At 37.2% G+C, this 19999-nt stretch overlaps 1 protein-coding gene across 1 annotated transcript; it reads left to right on the top strand.

Annotated features, from left to right (window-relative positions):
* Positions 1–1886: 1886 nt before the first annotated feature.
* oafb (OAF homolog b (Drosophila)) lies at positions 1887–19627 on the top strand. The gene is made up of 4 exons (XM_067437805.1): positions 1887–2468; positions 9879–10013; positions 10299–10479; positions 18384–19627. The coding sequence occupies exons 1-4, from the start codon at positions 2244–2246 to the stop codon at positions 18653–18655; spliced, it is 813 nt and encodes a 270-aa protein (XP_067293906.1). The 5' UTR covers positions 1887–2243; the 3' UTR covers positions 18656–19627.
* Positions 19628–19999: the final 372 nt, after the last annotated feature.

Genomic DNA, 19999 nt, shown 5'->3' with positions numbered 1-19999 from the left:
TTAACAATTATTGACACACATCCTTCGAGCACATCAAATATGCTAGACACGGAAGCTCAAGCGTGTGTGTGATGCATGTGCACCAGTGAGGTTTGCTCTAGTGCATGATGTATACTGCCATTGAAAAGTTTGGGATTGGTACAGTTTTAAAAGAAGTATCTTATGTTCACCAATGCTGAACTTATTTGATTTAAAAAATACTGTAATTTTGTGTAATATTAGTGTGTTTTTTTAATCAAATAAATGCAGCCTTGGTGAGCATGAGAGTCTTCTTTTAAAGACATTAAATTTGTACAGACCTCCGAGCCCAAACTTTTGAACGACAGCGCATGAGAATAAAAACCGATATTTTATGTGTAAAATGGCTAGACTTTCAATGAAAGGACAGAAACCTAAAATCTTAATTTGTGTTTCGAGGATCAAGCAATATGTCTTATGGAGGGTGAGTAAATTATGACAGAATTTACATTTTTGTGTGCACTATGCCTTTAAATTAAACTTTAAATAAAGTGTTAAGTGGTGTAAAGAAAACTGTTAATGTCTCTCATCTAAATGTTGGCAACTTTGTGAATTAGGTGCAGTTTTTTAAATCAAGATTTTAAAAGATATTGGCAATTAAATTAAATTATTCATAAGGATCAAGCTCCTACTGGTTATGAAACTCAAAATAATGGTAATTAAACAGAAGGTTAATACACCACTGGATGAGTTTTCCTTCATTGTCCTGCATGGATTACCATCAGTAATGTGTGGAACAGCACCTATATAATATTGTTTTGTATATGTATAATATTTATATATATATATATATATATATATATATATATATATAATATATATATATATAATATAGAATTTGCAATATACACTAAATAAAATGTATTATATTAGAATATTTTATGCCAAGTTAGCCATAGCTCTTTTAGCTAGCTAACCTTCTACAGATAAACTTTTTTTTTGACCAGACAAACATTCTTCATAACATAGCTTAACAGGGTAGAACTTTAAGAGTGGGACAAGAAGTGGGACAAAAAAAGGTAGGAGTGAGAGTTGAAGCTTGTTTCATTTTGTACAGTTGAATTCCATCAGGAAAAATTAGTTTTGTAATTTCCTGAAAATGGTCTCAGTGGAATTGTGGTCTTTTTTGGAAGTCGAGAAATAACAGGGTGGAAGATGACTTCAGGGACATGGTAAATAAAGAAAATTGTTATATATAAAATTGTTATATAAAGTTTTTGTATAGTAAATTGTTCTCTATAGTTTCACATGATTTATATGTATGATTAGAGGTAAAGTTTAGCCTATTCTATAACATAATCTATACTATTTTGAGATATTTACCATTGATGGTTTATAGTACTTTCTTATGGATGTTGATGAGCCTACTTTGTACTGAGGACATGATGAAATTGAATGTATAGCTCAATTAAAAGGTATGTAAAATACAAAAAAAAAGTATGTCTATTATATCTGTTTAAGTGATAAAGAAGACCTAAACGTATAATTTAAGCCATTTCTTATAAATATGTGACTCATTTTATATAAAATATTAGTAAGTAAATCAGACAGAAAAGTCACTGTAGCTATAACAGGAATGACCCGGGTCATTCTCAGGGAAAAAAAAAAATGTTTCCCCCTATTGTGTTCCCTTATTATTCCTCATATAATTTATATTATGCTAAACTTAACATTATTTGAGAGATTGAACTCTGTTTAGTGTGTAATGCAATGCAATGCCATAGAATAAAAGTAAATACATAAAATACCCACTAAATAAGCGAAATAAAACATATTTCTGAAATCTGAGCCTGTGTCTTTAAGAAGTGGCCCCATGCAGTGTTTGGAGCCCGAGGCGCCTTCAGCCAAATTACTGAAGTTCAGAGGAAGTGACGGGGGAATACGGTCGAGCTTTACGAGTTAGTTAAAAAATATATATATTCGCAGTTAAGAATTTATAGGATAACTTTTTGTATAGCCTATATATATAAATAAATGTGTTTTCCAACTATCTAGGGAAATATTAGATGGAAATTAACTTTTTGATAGAAGCGCAATTTGTTTACGATCATCATAAAGCTCCGTGTAGCCTATATAGTTTGTCAACTAGCTCATTACGGACATTAACGTTACCTCTTTAAACAGTAGTTTGCATTCGTTACCCACAGATTTGTTTAAAGTAATTTACTTTGACGATATGTCCCATTGTTGTGTTAAATGAGTTCACATCCTTAGGGTCTTTTGTAATGAACGCGAGAGTGACTTTACCGGCTTCAGTCCAGATAGCGTTTGTCGTGTTTACGCTGGTATTGTCGGTAAGTTTTTGCTCACAGTTAACGGTGCTTGTTCGTCTTAACGATGGTCAAATAACGGAGGAGCTTTTAGAGGCGGACAGTGAGAAGGACATCATAACAGTGGAGTTCAAGCAGGCAGACGGGACTCTCATCACATTCCTGTCTGATTTCAAGCGCGTGAGTATTAAACCAACTAAGTATTATTCAACCACCACAGCTGAATGAGCTGAAAACAATGCAGTCTTGAAAGCACCTTGGAGTACAGTGTTAAAATTCACTTCAATGTTTTATCAGAGATAAGCATCTAAAATTATTTTCTTATTAGTGTGATATCAAATTACTTTTACAAATCACACGTATAAGCTATATTATCAGCTCTTTATGAATGTTATTTTAAAGGTTTGAAAGAATTTGGAATAAGGGACAGATTCATATTGAATCCTTCCTTGTTAGGTCTGTTTGATTTGACATTTTTCAGGATTATATTTTAGACATATAAACAGTTTTCCCCACTAGACATACTTAAATTTAGAGACCTTTTAGTATCACATTTTATTCCATTTGATTTGTTTCATACATGGAAAGTTGGAGGATATAACGCTGTCATTTGCCAGAAAGTCATTCTGCCAAATTCATGCTGTGGGCTGTATGGGAAACATCAGGCATTATGCAGAGCAGCCAAAGAAACACAGAGCAAGGAACATCATGGACTCCATACAACATTATTAACAAATAGCGTAATTGTCCATTTGTGGTCCAGGTCATTTAAAAGATTTATATATTTACACTATTTACCTGGATATGAAAGGATTCAATTGCAAAGGCAAAATGGTGATAAACACTAAATTAGTTTCACTTGTCCCTCTTTTTAAAAACAAAAAAATTATATAAAAAAACCCACACGTAATGCGCTTATGGAAGTGAATGTGGCCAATTTGTTGTTATATCCAAGTTATATCCATTTTCATAACACCACCCTACTATCTTAAATTATGATTTAGGCATATTTAAAGCTGAAATTGCACATAGTTTTAAAGCAGCTTTACAGAGAACCATGACGTTAATGTTTTTAATATCTTAACATCTTTATTTGGCACATTTAGCAGATTTCAGCTGGTTGATAATATAGTTTAAATTTTGCAGCAAAACAAGCAATCAAGAAGTTGAGGATAAATGCAGATATGAGATACTGGATAATATATGAGAATAATGTTGGACATGCGTATAAAGAGCTGAGCCATAATATATCTACATTTAGCTACGAAATATAAAACATTTAGGCAACTGAGATTTGTCTCACAGATTTGTACACCTTTGCTAGTGGGATGGTCTACACGCATCTTAATTTTTTGCATAGATTCAACAAGTTGCTGGACACATTCCTCCAAAATTTTGGTCCATATTGACATGATGGCAAATCGTTGTAGCAGATTTGTCGGCTGCACATCCATGATGTGAATCTCCCGTTTCACTACATTCCAAAGGTCGGATTGACATCTGGTGACTGGAGGCCATTTGAGTAGGGAATTCATTGTCGTGTTCAAGAAACCAGTTTGAGGTGATTTGTGCTTTGTGACATGGTGTGTTATCCTGCTGGAAGTAACCAACAAAAGATTGGTTCACTGTAGTCATAAATGGATGGACGTGGTCAGCAACAATATTCAGGCTACCTGTTGTGTTAAAACAATGCTCAGTTGGTACTAAAGGGTCCAACGTGCACAGAGAAAATATCCCCCACACCATTACACCACCAGCAGCAGCCTGAACCATTGATAAAAGGCAGGACAGATTCATGCATTTATGATGTTCACACAATTTCTGACCCTATTATCTGAATATTGCAGTAGAAATCAAGGCTCATCCGAACAGACAATATTTTTCCAATCTTCTATTGTCGAATGTTGGTGAGCTTGTGTGAATTTTGGCCTCGGCACTGGTGTGGTATAGTGCTGCTGTAGTAGCCCATCTGCTTTAAGGCTCGATGTGTTGTGCATTCGGAGATGCTCTTCTGAGCTTATATACTAAAACCAGTGGTTCTCAAACCTATCCGGGGTGAGCCCTCACCACTGCAAGTTTTGCATATCTCCCTCACCTAACACACCTGATTAAATGTTTCAGTTCATTAGTACAGCCTGCAAAACTTGGAATTGTGTGTGTCTGATGAGGGAGACATACAAAAAGTGAAACGGTAAGGGGGTCCCCAGGACCGGTTTGAGAACCATTGTACTAAACTCAGAAAATTCCTTTAAAGGTGCCCTAGAATAAGTTGAAACCTTATTTTAAATTGTTCTATCTAGCCTACATAGTGGGTGTGTGGTTTATTTAAGGCCAAAAGTTGTCCAGATATGGTTTTGCATGTCTATTAAACAACCATAGGATTTGCCCCTAAAATTAAATGGTCTGTTTTTGCCTTTTTTGGAATGGTCATTAATAATTAATGTTTAGCTCTGCTCTGAGTGGCTCATTTCAGTAGCTCACACAAGTGCAGTTTTTCAGCAAACACAATCGCAAACAGCACAAGCGGCTCGTGAGTCGTGACAGAACACAGACTGACTGAATGACACTTTAAGCAGAAAATCTCAAATGGAGATGATGAAATGCAGCTTACTTGTTTATTGGTGTTTTCAGATCCTCCGTGCGTGCCAGATTGCACACGTTTAAGTAAAACACTGGATAGAATACATGTTCTTATAACAGTAAAGCTCTGACTGGGGGATTTAAGTTACTGAAATTTGGCAACTGCAAGCACGAACACTCCTCTTTTCCCCCCGATAAAATCAAAGAGTGCTTTTTGTTCAAGTTTTTAAACTAACGTCTCGTCTTTTTTCTTTAACGATATTTCATGTTTATATAGTCACAATAATTGTTTAAAGGGGGGGTGAAACACTCAGTTTCAGTCAATCTCATGTCAATCATGAGTACCTATAGAGTAGTATTGCATCCTTCATATCTTCGAAAAGTCTTTAGTTTTATCATATTTATAAAAGAAATATAGGCTGTACCGAGTCTTTCCGGAAAAAACCGAGCGCCTGGAGGCGTATCGTGTGGGCGGAGCTAAAGAATGACAAGCGCGCAAAGCGGTGACGTCCTCAAGCGTGGAGAAACCCATCTATCTCAGCTAATACAGATAATGATCCACAATCAAATCTGAGGGAGAAATAAATTGAACAGGAGAAACGGCAACAGCAGGACGTCCGTCTCTGTGGTATGTAAGTTACTGTATTTAATGGCCTCTCCACATTTCTGTGTGTTTACTCGCAGTGTATGAGGACATGATTCGGTTTATGGACTATTGCATGCGACTAGACCTTAGAAGTAGCAAGCAAAACGGTTTTGCACGTCAGAATACTGTAACGTTATACAGAGAACAACAATGGAGTAACCGTTAGCGCATTTGAATGACGAAGCACGCGATCGTGTCGTTTACTGATGTATAACTGTTACTCATGCGACGGTAGCCAATAGCAGAGACATTTGAAGCAGTTTAAGTTAACTCACCGTCGAAGCTTTATCGCTGGGACCGCTCCGTCAGAAACACACTTCTTTGGTATGATTTGGTAAAGTCCTGTGACAGCAGTGGCGTGTAAATCCATTTTGAGACGCGACTGAAGCGATGCCTTGAAGCTTCCCGTCATTTCTGCGTTCAAATCGGTTCAAATGCAGCGCTACCTTCCCGGAATGCTGTGCTGAAGCTTGATGTCACGCATAGGAATAAAGGGGAGCGCGGCGCCGTTCACGGACGACTGGATCTGCAGCTGAGAGACTGTTTACAGCGTGCTCTAGTCACGCGCGCGCACCCTACCGGGAGAAGAGCCCGTACGGCCCATACAAGGACCTTCCGCTCTTATTAACGTCAAATAGACCCATACTCGAAAAAAACTCGCCGAAACTTCTGAGAAACCGGAAGGAGTATTTTTGACACAGAAATACTCCATCAAACGTCCAACATTAGTGTTTGAAACTTTGTCTATGTTTAGGATGGGAATCCAAGTCTTTAACAGTGCAAAAAGCTCAGTATGCATGAAACAGCATTTCACCCCCCCTTTAAGGACATTTTTTGTTATCTCGTCTTGTCTTAGTCATGGAAAAAAAAGTCGCCAATAAACATTTTTCATCATATTTTTATTAACAAAATTAACACTAGTCAGAGCAAACTAACAACTTTGAATTCAGTTGGTGCTGTATGTTTTTATAGATAAACATCAGTCATGCCTGTTGACAGTTCTGTTCTGTGGGAACTAGGCTATGAAAAGTCCTCACATCCCCATGCACAGCCTGGCCCTGGAACATAACAAAATATCCTTGATCTGCCGTTTTCACTATAGACCTTTGTTTTCTCGTCTTCACAATACCTGCAGAACTTTTGTTGATTCGACTTTACTGAGGACATGAAAAATTGAATGCATATAGCTCAATAAAAATGTATGTACAATATAAAATAGTATTTTAATGTCCATTATATCTGTTTAAGTGATGAAAGAGACCTAAATATATAATTTTAGCCATTTCTTATAAATATGTGACTCATTTTATAGAAAATATTAGTAAGTATAACAGGAATAACCCAGGTCATTTTCAAAAAAAAAAAAAAAAAAAAAAAATTGTGTTCCCTTATTATTCCTCATATAATTTATATGATGCTAAACTTAACATTTGAGAGATTGAACTCTGTTTAGTGTGTAATGCAATGCAATAAAATAAAAGTAAATAAATAAAATAGCCACTAAATAAACTAAATAAAACATAATAATTAAAAGTATATCTGTTTCATTACAATAAAACAATGTGAATGCACCACAGTTGTCAATCCAGTAAGAGGTTTTGAAATCTGAGCCTGTGTCTTTAAGAAGTGGCCCCATGCAGTGTTGGGAGTCCACATTGTCTTGTTATATGCAAATGTGGGGACGCATTCATATAACATTCGGGATAATACATTCATATGTATTATCCCGAATGTTACTACGTCATATGTTGGGATTCTTATGTTTTTCAGTGGTATTTTTCAAGCACAAGATTTACATATGAAGGAGGAAACAATAGTGTTTGAGGCTTATGGTATGTTAGTTTCATGTACAAAACTCTTATCATTCAACAATGCCAAGGTAAATACATTCTAGAGCACCTATAAGTACATTTATGACTAATTTCAACTATTAGGACCCTTGATGAGATGTCACTTTTTATGATTTCATATCTTTCATATCTCTGTGTAACAGAATCTACAAGATAATTATTATTTTCTTTAAGTTATTTTGAACAAATGAGTTCGTTCTCTACCTGACATTTGCACTGCTTCAGTCGTATTCAGTGTGAATTCTGCAGTGCAGTTACTGCTGGGACGGACGCAAAGAAAAGCAGTATTGTTGCTATGAAAGAGGCTGTATTCTTGGTTCTGTGCATATGGGAGCAGTTAGCATGCTTTGCTCTGAGTAAGTTAGTGGATCAGCTGATGCTCGGGGTCATGGTAAGAGGTTACGCTTCAGTTGCGTGTGCTCTCTGAAGAGCTGGTCTGTTTATAGTTAGACCAGGCCCTCTTGCTTTGTTTTTGTGTTCATGAAATTAAGGCTTTTAAAAAAATATATTTGTGTAACAAGTAACTTTTTTAATCCGGAGGCCTCTCCCTCTCAGTCCTAAATTACGTTGGTCACATTAATTATTTCTCATTGTTAATGGAACTTTTACTGCGAAAATATAGTAAAATCTGAAAACTGCAAAAGACCAAGACAAAATATATTTTCTATATTCATATTATGAAAATAATTTATAATATATATTATAAATGTATTTCATTTTAAAAAAAAATTTAAGGTTTAGTTCACCCCGAAACCACCTGCAAATTCTGCCATTAACTGTCATTAATCACTAGCCTAGAAATCTAGACGCACCCTAGCGGCAGCAAATTTAATCTGCCCGCGAGTGTCGTCTAGCAACTCTCAATACCCTTCTGAGCTGTATTCCCCTAACTCCTGTTTGGCCAATCACATCGTGTATAGAGTCGGTGGGCGGGGCCATAATGAAGGCAGAGTTGCGTTACGTGCTTCTAGTAAACACAGAAACTGGCGAACGGCGGTCTTTCGAATCAGCTTTGACCGCGACTCTGGAAGACTTGGAGTTAAGCTTTTCTCTGAGAAAAGAACAAAGAACGGCACTGAAGTCATTCTTAAAAAGGGAAGATGTGTTCGGAGTTTTTCCGATCGGATACGGCGAATGTTTAATCTATCAACAAGCTCTGTTTCACCTTCGTTGCTCTGGTTGGTGGTAGCGCTATCCTATCGCGTGCAGAGGGAGTTTGAAAGACAACCGTTTATCCTGCCCCTCGGAATGAGGCCAGTCAATGGTTGCCCAGTTTCTCTTAAATGGTTCTGGGAGGGTAAGGGGGAATTTTGAGCAGATTTGTCTTGTAATGTTTTGTTTGTTTTGTATTGTATTGAGTGTACTGTATTTGTTGTATGTTCTTGGTCCCCCTTGAAAACGAGATGTTGCATCTCAAGGGGCTTTCCATGAATACAATTTCACAATGGTGAGTTTCCAGACCAAACATCTTGATGTGGGTCTGGCTTGTCAGGCTAATTAATCACCCTTATGTCGTTCCAAACTTGTAAGACCTTCGTTCATCTTCAGAACTCAAATTAAGATATTTTTGATCTGTGATAATCCGTGACCTCTCTTACCTCTCAAGAGACAGCAATTTAATTTACACTTTCAAGGTCTAGAAAGGTAAGCTTACGCTGTTGACAGTGTAATCAGTAAACTCATACGCATGTGTCGTGGTGCTCACGTGAACAGCTTCTGAGTATTTACACTATGTCAGCAGCATAAGAGTCTGACACATGCTAGAAGAATTTGTTGAATAAAGTCGTTATTTTTGTTTGCTTTTTTGCGCACAAAAAGTATTCTTGTCGCATCATACAACTAAGGTTGAACCGCTGTAGTCACATGGACTAATTTAACAAAGTCTTTACTACCTTTCTGGACCTTGAAAGTTTTAATTAAATTGCTCTCTGTGGAGAGGTCAGAGAGCTCTCCAATTTCATCAAAAATGTCTAAAGTGACATGTCTAAAGTGTCTAGTTAATAAAAACTACAGCTGTTCATGTATGCTAATGCACAGTGCATTAACTAATGTTAACAAGATTTTAATAATGGAGTAGTAAATACTGAACAAAAATGAACATTAACAAAGATAAATAAATGCTTTATAAGTGCAGTTCATTATTAGTTCATGTTAACTAATGTAGTTAAATAATGTTTAATAATTAACCTTATTGTAAAGTGTTACCAAATATATAAAATAAAAACATGTCCAAGGTTTATTCTTTAAAAAAACAAATAAATAAAAAAACATATATTCTTATCTTGCACAATGGATCCCAAGTAAATTAATATTTTTTAAGGACTAAATATTTTTACTGGACAATAATGAATGTCTGTACATCTATGCCTGCTTGTTCTTATAATTTGCATGTCCTGGAATTTCCTAGGAAAAACATCATGATAATCATGACTGTAATATCCCTGATTCTTTGTTGAAATGTGGATTTTTCTTGTGACTGTGTCAGCTTCTTTTCTCTTCTTTTTTTCCTAATAGCGTGTGAAGATCTTCCGTGCACTGGTGCTTGGGGAGCCAGAGAAGGGTCAATCACAGTACCAGGCCCTCTGCTTCATCTCACATTTGGATCATGGAGAGCTCATCCCCAGTGAAGCCATGGCTAGACTCAGACAGGTCCAAATTTAAAGAATTTTTAAAAGCACTATCTGTGGCACTTTGCTGAAAAGACCAGCTTAGGCTAACTTGGGTCCAAGCTTAAAGGGACAGTTCACTTCTGTGTGTGTAAGGCTAGAGACAAGGCATTGCACAGGAATACAAATTACGTTTTAAAATGTAGCCACATATATATATATCTCCATATATACACCATCTCCATTGATGGTGTAATGTTAGTACTCTTAGGTATTGTGCTTTAATATAAATTAATTACTACTTGCAATTGTGGTTTGAACTTAACAGAAAAACCCTCATGTGGTGCGGAGTGCGGAGGAGAGACGTGGTGTGGAACAGTTCACAATGAACGTGGTGCTCAACATGAGTGGCTCCTGGCATCTCAGTACTCACATACGTAATGTCTGCAGGGATGCACGAGACCTTGTGTACACACGGCAGCAAGATGTCCAGCACTGGCTGGACAAAGGTTAGATGAGAGTGTTGCCACTTGGTGTTCTTAAACAAGTTGATGCATTGCTTTTATTAATGCTGCCTTTACATGCTATGGGAAATTTCTATATCTCACATCTGAAGTTGTGATTATGAGGTCATCACATTAAAATTTTGTCTTGTGAGGGCGTTCATTTCCTAATTTTTAACTAGGAAACTAGCATTTATGATAATTCTGATAGCATGTGAAGGCAGCATAAGCCTCTGCCCTGTGTGTTAAAAATGTTCTGAAATACCTGGGTCAGTCTCAGAAACTGTCATTTGTGCCTGAAAATTTCAGGAAACATTTCTTTCTGTAAGTTTAAAGATGAAATTTCAAGAAAATAATTACACTTAGATTAAATATTATTATTATGGAATATCATTATTACCACTTATTATTATTATTATTATTATTATTATTATTATTATTATTATTATTATTATTACTTTTTTGGCTTGATCTATTATCTTATTTGGCTTATTCTTCTTTTGAGACTAAAATTTAGACCGTATTTCTAGGTCATTCAGGCCCGTTCTGACTCTGTATCTTTTCTAACTGATCCAACTTACGATTTTCTGCAAACAGATTATCAAAATATTTGTTCAAATTAGACTTATTTAAGTAAAAAAAATGGCCAAATTGCGAATGCGGAGAAATCCGGGTGAAATCACAAAACAAAATGCACACGCGTGCCCCTGCTCTTAATATCCAATAATGCATGTTTGATTTTAATGGAGAAGAAGAAGAAAAAAACTATATGAGACTGATTAGGACCTGCACCTTTGACACAAGTTACAAGAATTCTACCACCAGACCACTAGGAATTCAAATGTCAACATCAGATCTATGTATTTATTCACTAATGCAAAGAACATCGGGACTAATAATATACTCGACTCAAGTATTGTTTGCAAATAGTCCCAAAAGAATTAATTCCCAACTAGAATTAGACCTAAAATTTCATTCACTGTTCTGTTGCTTTATGCTTAAAAAACAATGCTAGCAACTTGCTAATTCATGCCATAAATAATAATTATTATTATTTAATAATTAATACAAGCTAAATGTGCTAATACACGTTAGCAACATGTTAATTCATGCTATTCATGTCAACTCTCAGACTTTCGTATGGCATTCATAAAAGTTTGTTTCAACAAACTTAACTCATCTAGCGATACTTTTATTATATTATTTTGTGTTATTACAGCGCTACACAATAGCATGTAACTGTAATTACATTGTTAAAGGGACTTTGCAGTGACCACAGAATTTAGTGCTCGCATGAATTTAACTAAATCACGAACACATAACTAGTATAAACATACTGACAATGGGTTCATGGAGAGGGAAATTGAATGAATGAAACTGAAACAGGAATAGGGAAATGAGGTTATATGTAAATGTCAGAGTCCGTTAACCACCTGAACAAACCCATCAGCACCTTGGAAACAAGGGGTTATACGAGCTTATACTAAACCTCTGTTTTGTGCAGTGGTCTCAGGGCGTTTTCACACCTGAATGTCCGCACCAAGGTCCGAACCAAAGTTTGTGTTTTGATACATTGTATCCATTTGGTTAGTTTTGGTTTGCTTTCACATTGCAGTTATGCAAGGGCACTAAAGAACTTTACATGACGCACTGGCGTCCTATTGTCATCATCTATGTGGGCTGCCTCTTAACATTGATTGGTTGGATTGGAACGGACATGCGTCTGACGTCAGTGTGTTGTCAATTCAGCGGGTAACTTTGATAAGAATGAATGACCAGACGCATATCGTTCCCAATACTGTTATTAGTATGGCATTACTATCTGCAGCACCAACTATACTCGAGGCAAATTCACGTCCTCATTGTGCAAACATTTTATCGGGTCCAACAGGAAAGGAGGAGAAGACTAGCCAAACAATGTATTTTGTTTTATAGTTATGTTTAAATATTATAATGTTATTTTTAAATTTCATCTAGGCTATATTGATTATGAAACGTGCACAGATGTGCAATATAGCCTATGTCAAAGACATTGGGTCAGAAATAATTTTGACCATTTTATTAAGTTTTGTTTTGTAGAAAGCTTTGTATAAATTGTATCTTAATTTTAAACATCCCGTTCTTCGCGATTCCATCTTTCAAACTTTAGTTAGTGTGTAATGTTGCTGTTAGAGCATAAATAATACCTGTAAAATTATAAAGCTCAAAGTTCAATGCCAAGCGAGATATTTTATTTAACAGAAGTTCCCTTTCAAAGCCTACAGCGAACGGCCGGTTTGGACTACAGCAGGAAGTGCAGGGGTGTAATGACGTCACTAGAACCATTTGTTGACTAACCCTCCGCCCACAAGAACACGCAAAATAGGGGGCGTGGTCTTGTTGCTCTCCCACGTGGAGAAGAGCGCGCATTCAGCGCTTGCATCTCCCCGTTATGGTAAGAGGCGGGACCTTTCCGGGCAAAGTGCGCTAAGCTGCTTGCGCTAAGCGTGCACAACACGGGAAGCGCTGGCCTAATCAGAACTTGTTACGTATTTCTGAAGGAGGGACTTCATAGAACAAGGAAATCATCAGGCCGTTTTTAGGACAGAGAAAACAGCGCTGTACAGATAAGTAAATTGTGTGAAAAATACTGTGTTTTTTTACACGCGAAACATGAACTCATGCTATATTGCACACTGTAAACATAATCAAAGCTTCGAAAACACGCTAAGAATGGGACCTTTAATAAATGTTTCATCATTTGCCTGAATTTAATAAATAATATAGCAGACAAACCATGACGGAGCGATCATTTGCGTTGCACATGAACTGGAGCGGTCTCATAAATAAACCGAAACTCAGCATAGGCTACTTGTCTCACAGACATGAGAAATATATATATATATATATATATATATATATATATATATATATATATATATATATATATATATATAAAAAGCTCAAAAATAAATAGCAAAGCACGCTGTTCGTGCGAGCTGACTACACAAGCGGTTCTGTTTATAATGCACGCTCCATCACTCCGTGTGCTGTGAGTTAAATCTGTGTTTTTTCACTAATCCTACCACCAGAACTTCCTGTAAATGGTCTAAAAGTCCGAACTATACAGAAAATGCTTTCACACAAGAAACGAACCGAACCTTTGTTCAGTTTGGTCCGGACCGAGACTACCTCTTCGTCGGACCAAATTTTGGACCATGATTCGAGGGAGGTTTCACACCTGTAATTTTGGTTCGTACCAAACTGAAAAGTCCAAAAATCCGGACCAAACAAGGTAAGTGTGAAAGCACCCTCAAACTCCGTTATTGGAGGGCCAGAATCATAAAGACCTTGATTAGCTGGATCAGGTCTTTTTAATTCGGTTTGGACCTAAACTGTTTTAGTTAGTAAAATGTAGCCTAAAATACTTGTACAGTGCCTCAGCCGTTGAACAAGATTCTGAATATGCAGTCTTAGGGTGCTTTCACGTCTCTTGGTTCATTTGGTCCGAACTAAGAGCAAACAATTATACATTGTTGCATTTTTCAGCTTATTTGGTTCCTTTTCACACCACACTGATTGCTTTGGTCCGAACCATTCGAAATGAACCAAAATGCAGGCACATGACAAGATCCACATCACTCATTGGCCATGGCGTATTTCCTAAACTGCTTTTCGATTGGTCAGAATTTACAGTCTTGTTCAAAATAATAGCAGTACAATGTGACTAACCAGAATAATCAAGGTATTTAGTATATTTTTTATTGCTACGTGGCAAACAAGTTACCAGTAGGTTCAGTAGATTGTCAGAAAACAAACAAGACCCAGCATTCATGATATGCACGCTCTTAAGGCTGTGCAATTGGGCAATTAGTTGAAAGGGGTGTGTTCAAAAAAATAGCAGTGTCTACCTTTGACTGTACAAACTCAAAACTATTTTGTACAAACATTTTTTTTCTGGGATTTAGCAATCCTGTGAATCACTAAACTAATATTTAGTTGTATGACCACAGTTTTTTAAAACTGCTTGACATCTGTGTGGCATGGAGTCAACCAACTTGTGGCACCTCTCAGCTGTTATTCCACTCCATGATTCTTTAACAACATTCCACAATTCATTCACATTTCTTGGTTTTGCTTCAGAAACAGCATTTTTAATATCACCCCACAAGTTCTCAATTGGATTAAGGTCTGGAGATTGGGCTGGCCACTCCATAACATTAATTTTGTTGGTTTGGAACCAAGACTTTGCCCGTTTACTAGTGTGTTTTGGGTCATTGTCTTGTTGAAACAACCGTTTCAAGGGCATGTCCTCTTCAGCATAGGGCAACATGACCTCGTCAAGTATTTTAACATATGCAAAGTGATCCATGATCCCTGGTATGCGATAAATAGGCCCAACACCATAGTAGGAGAAACATGCCCATATCATGATGCTTGCACCTCCATGCTTCACTGTCTTCACTGTGTACTGTGGCTTGAATTCAGAGTTTGGGGGTCGTCTCACAAACTGCCTGTGGCCCTTGGACCCAAAAAGAACAATTTTACTCTCATCAGTCCACAAAATGTTTCTCCATTTCTCTTTAGGCCAGTTGATGTGTTCTTTGGCAATTGGTAACCTCTTCTGCACATGCCTTTTTTTTAACAGAGGGACTTAGCAGGGGATTCTTGAAAATAGATTAGCTTCACACAGACGTCTTCTAACTGTCACAGTACTTACAGGTAACTCCAGACTGTCTTTGATCATCCTGGAGGTGATCATTGGCTGAGCCTTTGCCATTCTGGTTATTCTTCTATCCATTTTGATGGTTGTCTTCCGTTTTCTTCCACGTCTCTCTGGTTTTGCTCTCCATTTTAAGGCATTGGAGATCATTTTAGCTGAACAGCCTATCATTTTTTTGCACCTCTTTATAGGTTTTCCCCTCTCTAATCAACTTTTTAATCAAAGTACGCTGTTCTTCTGAACAATGTCTTGAACGACCCATTTTCCTCAGCTTTCAAATGCATGTTCAACAAGTGTTGGCTTCATCCTTAAATAGGGGCCACCTGATTCACACCTGTTTCTTCACAAAATTGATGACCTCAGTGATTAAATGCCACACTGCTATTTTTTTGAACACACCCCTTTCAACTAATTCAACTAATTGCCCAATTGCACAGCCTTAAGAGCGTGCATATCATGAATGCTGGGTCTCATTTGTTTTCTGAGAATCTACTGAACCTACTGGTAACTTGTTTGCCACGTAGCAATAAAAAAATATACGAAAAACCTTGATTATTCTGGTTAGTCACATTGTACTGCTATTATTTTGAACAAGACTGTACATGTGGGAAAATTCTAACAAGAGAGGAAAACCCAGCAAACTACACAACTATGGAGAGACTACTGCGAGGGCTGGTTTTGTCCCTGACCATAATCTACTACATTGCGTGTATTTACCACAGAGTATTATTCAATATATTGTTTGCATATATCAATATGTTTCAATATATTTCTATAATGAAGTGCGGATACAGCTTGAAAACAACGTTAATGCACTGCAAACAGCGAGCACATCGCTCGTCACTTCAAGTGGAGGTGTGCATTACCATGCTCATCTTCCGAAAATATTGTCAAGGATCTATCAGGTCATGCACATAATGTCAGCCCAGCTGACTACGGCAGCTGGTTTAGTTCAAAAAATGATCAGTACTTTTGCAGTTGGTTCTGTTCGAGGTCGGATAACGTTCTCACCACAAACGAACCGCTCCAGAGTCCGTTTGAAAGCGTACCGAGACCACTTCTTCAAGGAGGTCTCGGTACGCTTGTTTGGTCCGCTTTTGGTGCGCACCCGTGTGCAATTACTGCTTTCACACCTGACCAAACGAACCGCACTAAAGATAGGATAGATACAAACTCTATCCTATGATTCAACTTAACTAGAAGAGGCAGATGTGAAAGCACCCGCAGTAGAATGACTTGATGGTTTAGTAGTTTGATGGTGTTGATGTTGCAACAGGCTCTTTCAGGTTTAATGCCTGGTACACATTGTACGATTGTGGGCAGTCCCAGACGAAGGATGACCAATCATAGTGATTTCTGTGGTCGTGGCTCCTAAATGGTGGTTCATACTTCGTACAATGGGAGAGGTTCAAAGATGGCCGCTGTCACAGCCTTGCAACCAAAGATAGCCTGAGATTTATTAAGTGACAAAAATAAGTGACAAAATAAGGCCAACATTTTCCTATTTACATGTTGTGATGTATATAGTTACATTGTGTACTAAGACCGATGGGAAAATTAAAAGTTGCAATTTTCTAGACCGATATGGCTAGGAACTATACTTTCATTCCTGCATAATAATCAGGGAACTTGGTGGCACAACAGGATAGGCCATTTTCTAACACGCATAATTGTTTTCAACAATTAAAATGACAAATAAACAGAGAGCTCTCCACAAGATTTGCTTGATTATGCCATCTGGATGCTCAAATTGATCGGGAGAATGCTTATTATACACGCAATTTAATCGCTGTTCTAGACTAATGCATACCGCATACATTGTAATACACACACATAGCTCGCACATCACGAGGAGACGACGAATCATCACATAAATGGCAACTTTAAAAAAATCTGAAGAACCTCTAAAACAAAGTGTGTAGTCACGTGACTCCGTCCCATCCGGTCAGCGTCATGGAAGCAAAATGGAGGCGAACTCAAACACACACATACGAGAGCCCCTAAACAAGATAACTTTCGCTTGCGTCCTCACACAAGTTTGTCAATTGTATGTTTAGAAATTAGCCAGTTTGAACATTCAAGAAATTCTCAGAATTGCGAGATAAAAAGTTGCAATTACCTTTTTAAATTTGTCATTCAGCGGTTGACACAAGTCTCCATATAATAGTGAGAATTGGGCCCTAATCGTATCGACGCCAAACTTTTGAACAGTAGTATATGTATTTATTTAGTTTGTCAGTCAGGTTAAATATAGCATATTATGTAACCGTTTCATTCAAAGTGTTTTTTGGGTTAAAATGAATAACTATAGCCTGGATGCCAGCCAAACTTAGCCCCGCCCACACATTTTTTAAGTCGGGCAGTTCGGTCTGGCCTTGCTCCATAGAGGAGTAATTATCCCCGAACAGAAACTGTTCAGACCAATGAAATCATCAGGGCGGGCTTTAGACGATGAAGGACAGATGATCAACAGTAACGTAATCATGCACGTCATCAAAGGGGCTTGGATTATATTTTTTCGAATCCTGAACGGAGAGCTTGTTTGTATCTGCATTCACCTTCACAATTTCTCTCAGAAATGATGATCATGTTGGGTAAGTACTCTGTGTATCATTAAATTATTTGGTTTTTTTACAACACCGGCAAAGATTGTGTATTCCAGCCTGATACCAGCACACGTGCAGACAGGGTTGCCAAGTTTTTATAACAAAACCCACCAACTACTAGCCCTAAACAATAGCTTCTTGGGGGGTTCTCCGGGGGAAAAATGGCGTTTGGGGGGTAAAATGGCAAGGATGCCTGCTAAAATTCGCACTCATGGGTCTATATATCACATAATAGTCACTTCAACCCGCGGACATAGAAAACAACCCGCGGGGAAAAAAAATACGGACTTGGCAACACAGTGCAGTTAACCTATGTTGACATTTGACAATGCGTCGCTCCGTTGCTCTGATTGGTTGTAGGTCTATCCAATTGAGGTCTTTCCTGGTTCGGTTGAAACACGCCCCATAATCACAGCCCAATGGAGCGGTTTCACACTCATATTCTGACTAGAATTGAGTATGACCACGTCAGGCTAGAATAACTATGCACTTAACCTGCAAATATCATGACCACTCTGCATTATGTAAAGTCAATATTTTTTGTTGCCATTTTCTTTTTTCAGTTGAAATTTTATTTTAACCCATCATATTTTTCTTTACAGGGGTTGAAGGTTCAATATTTGAGGTCTTTCCCAAGAGTCTGAATGCGAGTGTCTTGCAGAGCTGCAGCTCCACAACAGACCCATGGCAGCCCTGCGCCTGCTCTTACAGGTTAAACCTGGAGTGGTTCCCCTGCCAGCTGAAGTACTGCCGGGGTCAGGGGCCCAACCCCTACAAGTGTGGCATTAAGAGCTGCAGCAAAGGCTACTGTTTTGACTTCTACACACGCCATAAACAGCTGTGCCTTTGGGATGAGGACGCTTGGTTCACCTGAGAGAAAGGAATGTTTTATGGGAAACATACTTTTGTAAGATACTCTACAAGACAACAGAAGTTTACTTTTACCTCAAGGAATAATTTTGATAATGAGATTATCTAGAAAGGACTTATGCACTCCATTGTATTGAAAGCAACTAAACATTTTGTCTCAACAGAGAACTTTCTCTGACTTTTATGCATTAAGTGAAAGAATGGATATTTTAAAGTGGATTGTCAAGCCAACTTTTTGGCATAACTATAATGATACCTCAGGGCAGAAAATACAGCTCTAAAGCTGTTTAAAGTTGTATTTTTAGTTCTGTCTTAGGACAACTGTCTGTTAGCTCTTGTTTTTACATTGCGGACTGATTTTTTTTACATGTTAAAATATTTGAATGAAGTATTAGCTTTCCATTACATTCTTTTTGTTGAGGATATGATAAGTATAAAGGAGAGTGTTTTGATATATTCAAATCCTATTGTACAAAATGTTTACAATATGATGTCTGAATGTGCATGTCTTAGTTTCCCTTTTGATTTTTAGAAAGGTATAAGCTGGTAGTGTACATTACAACTTTATTACTTTGTTTTTACCATGTTGCCTTCACTTGAAGTTGTTTAATCTTATGATTCTGCCTACTGCATTGTCTTGTCATGCAATAATCTGCATTACATTTTGACTGCTGCAAAATAACATCTGACTGTTTACAATATCATCATACATGTTTTCAAAACAATTCGCATTTTTTCTCTGTTTATGAAGCAAGAGTGTAAAGCTGTAACAAAAGGCCCAAGTTGCAGCTAAGATGTTTTCTCTGAGCATAATGTGTTGTCTATTTATTGCAAATTTATTCAGTTGATACCAAATCCCTTATTCTCAGCTAAATTGCTCTCCAAAGCCATGACTAATGCTAATTTACATTTCAATTGCAGCTGTCTTATGAAGAGCCTTTTGCTTTAGTTTGTGATATAAAACATAGATGTTTGAGCTCTTTTCTCATCTCTTGGGCCACCATCTTGATGTCATCTGCTATTTTCTCAGATTTATAATTTTAGACCTTTGTTTTTTGTTTTGTTTTAATTGTAGTATAAAAATATTATAAGATAAAGTATTTCTAATGGTTTAATTTGGTTCGGTATAACAGAAAAATAGCACAACGTTGTGTTGTACTACCAGTTTGTGGGGAACGTTTCTTTCAAAAGTAATGCATTTCGATATTGTGTTAATTGTGTTACTTAGTTATTGTTTTATGAACAGTAATGCATGAAGTTACTTTTACATTACTTTTCTCATCTAAGCTGGGGTTTCTTGTTTGTTTTTTTAGTAAGTTTTGCTAAAGCTTAAAACGTATCTACTTGC

Source organism: Pseudorasbora parva, chromosome 3 (genome assembly GCF_024679245.1).
Source record: "Pseudorasbora parva isolate DD20220531a chromosome 3, ASM2467924v1, whole genome shotgun sequence".
Lineage (NCBI taxonomy): Eukaryota > Metazoa > Chordata > Actinopteri > Cypriniformes > Gobionidae > Pseudorasbora > Pseudorasbora parva.
This window is presented reverse-complemented; position numbering and strand designations above follow the sequence as displayed.

What these genes read in the sequence shown, in the direction of transcription:
- oafb (XM_067437805.1), top strand. Translation starts at nt 2,244, where the DNA reads ATGAACGCGAGAGTGACTTTACCGGCTTCAGTCCAGATAGCGTTTGTC. An exon ending in TCCTGTCTGATTTCAAGCGC is followed by an intron (nt 2,469 to 9,878) that starts GTGAGTATTAAA and finishes TTTTCCTAATAG; the next exon opens with CGTGTGAAGATCTTCCGTGC. An exon ending in CCAGCACTGGCTGGACAAAG is followed by an intron (nt 10,480 to 18,383) that starts GTTAGATGAGAG and finishes TTTTCTTTACAG; the next exon opens with GGGTTGAAGGTTCAATATTT.